Genomic DNA, 1,417 nt, shown 5'->3' with positions numbered 1-1,417 from the left:
AATTAACTGCAATTGCGCGGGATGCGAGCGCTGCGCTGAGCCCTGCAGCCCGCGACACGGGCTGCGGATCACGGGGCGACCGCGTGGCCCCCGGGGTCCCCCGAGCGGAGCAGGGAACCGGCCTCGTGCTCCAGGCCCCGCTCCGTGAGCGCTCACAGGGTGCGGGACACGGGAGAGCGGCCTGGAGCCGACCCGGACGCGCAGGGAGATGGGATCGGGAGGGGCAGGTCTTGGGAAGATCCCGCCCGGCCGCCCGCGCTCGGCGCACATGGAAGAGTCCCAGGACATGAAACGATGACGGGCAAGGAGGATCCAGCTCAGCGCTTCTTGGCACTTGTTCACGGCTTTTCATCTTCAAAGCTCCTCACGAGCATTAGCTAACTAATCCCTGCGCCCTTCCCGGGAGATAGCGCAGGATCGCGCCGGGGAGCGTTATCTCGCCGCAGCAGAAACCGAGGCACGGAGCGGTGACGCCGCAGCCCGGGGCGCGGGCGCGTCACGCCGGCGGACGCGGCGCAGGGCCCGGCGCCGCCGCTGCGGCCCCGAGCAGCCACCTTCCCTCCCGGCCGGAGCTCCACGGACACGGCCGGGAAATCCGGGCCCTGGGCACTGAGCCCGTTATCCCGCAGCGCCAGGGCCGCCCCCGGAGCTCCGCAGCTCGGGAGCGGCCGCTGCTCCCTCCTTCAGCACTGGCTGCTGCTGCCCCTGGTCTGCACGGGAGAACGATCCGAGTCCCATGGCCACGTGGAGCGTCACAGCTCCCAGCCCATTCCCTTTGCTCCCGGGAGCCACCTCTGCTTGGCCCAAAGGGACCTGCCCGGAGCCTCCCAGCAAAGCCCAGGCCGGGCGAAGCCTCCGCTCTGGCCCCTGGGCAGCCTCCCCAGCTAAGCGTCTGCTGGAAATTGCGGCTCTAATTGCCTCTGCGGAGTCTAATTAGCCTGAACTGCTGGGCGACGCACGAGCCGCTCCTGGAAGGCAGCTCGGGAGGGAGCAGAAGCGAGCGGGCCGCGCGGGGGGACGGGTGGCTCTAGGCCCGCGGTTGTGCCCAGGCTGCGGGCGGCCGCGAGTGGCCCCTCTGTGCCCAGGCCCCTCATCCCCTCCAGCCCTTCTGCCACACGGGGTAACTCCCCGCTTGGCTCCGCAGGGCTCTCCCGTGGGATCCCAGCTCGGGGCCGCGGCTCCACAGCCCCTGCCCTCGCACGGAGCGGGGGGGCGCAGCGCCCAGGGCCCCTCTTGCCCCCCTGCACTGCAAGAGCCTTTCCCTGGGGCAGTGCCCATCCCCGGGCGCCGTGCTCGGCCTCGGTGGCCTCCAGTGCAAGCAGCGGCGCCCGCAGCGGCGCCGGGGCCGCGGCGCAGCCCACGGGGGCAACAGCGCAGCCAGAGCGGCGGGCAGCGGGGACGGGGCGCCGCCGGCGGG

The 1,417-nt window shown here is 72.3% G+C and overlaps 1 protein-coding gene across 1 annotated transcript in view; it reads left to right on the top strand.

Moving 5' to 3' along the window:
* The first annotated feature begins 294 nt into the window (after positions 1-294).
* The window catches only part of FSTL3 (follistatin like 3), a 7,126-nt gene continuing 6,003 nt past the window's right edge, over positions 295-1,417 (top strand). The window contains exon 1 of the mRNA XM_026038775.1: positions 295-301. Within this exon, the coding sequence (XP_025894560.1) occupies positions 295-301 (7 nt within the window). The remainder of the gene's footprint in view (positions 302-1,417) is intronic.

The sequence above is a fragment of the Nothoprocta perdicaria genome, unplaced genomic scaffold (assembly GCF_003342845.1).
Source record: "Nothoprocta perdicaria isolate Ctin4 unplaced genomic scaffold, notPer1 scaffold_218, whole genome shotgun sequence".
Classification (NCBI taxonomy): Eukaryota; Metazoa; Chordata; class Aves; order Tinamiformes; family Tinamidae; genus Nothoprocta; species Nothoprocta perdicaria.
Note: the sequence above shows the minus strand (reverse complement) of the source record. Positions and strands in the feature narration are given on the sequence as shown.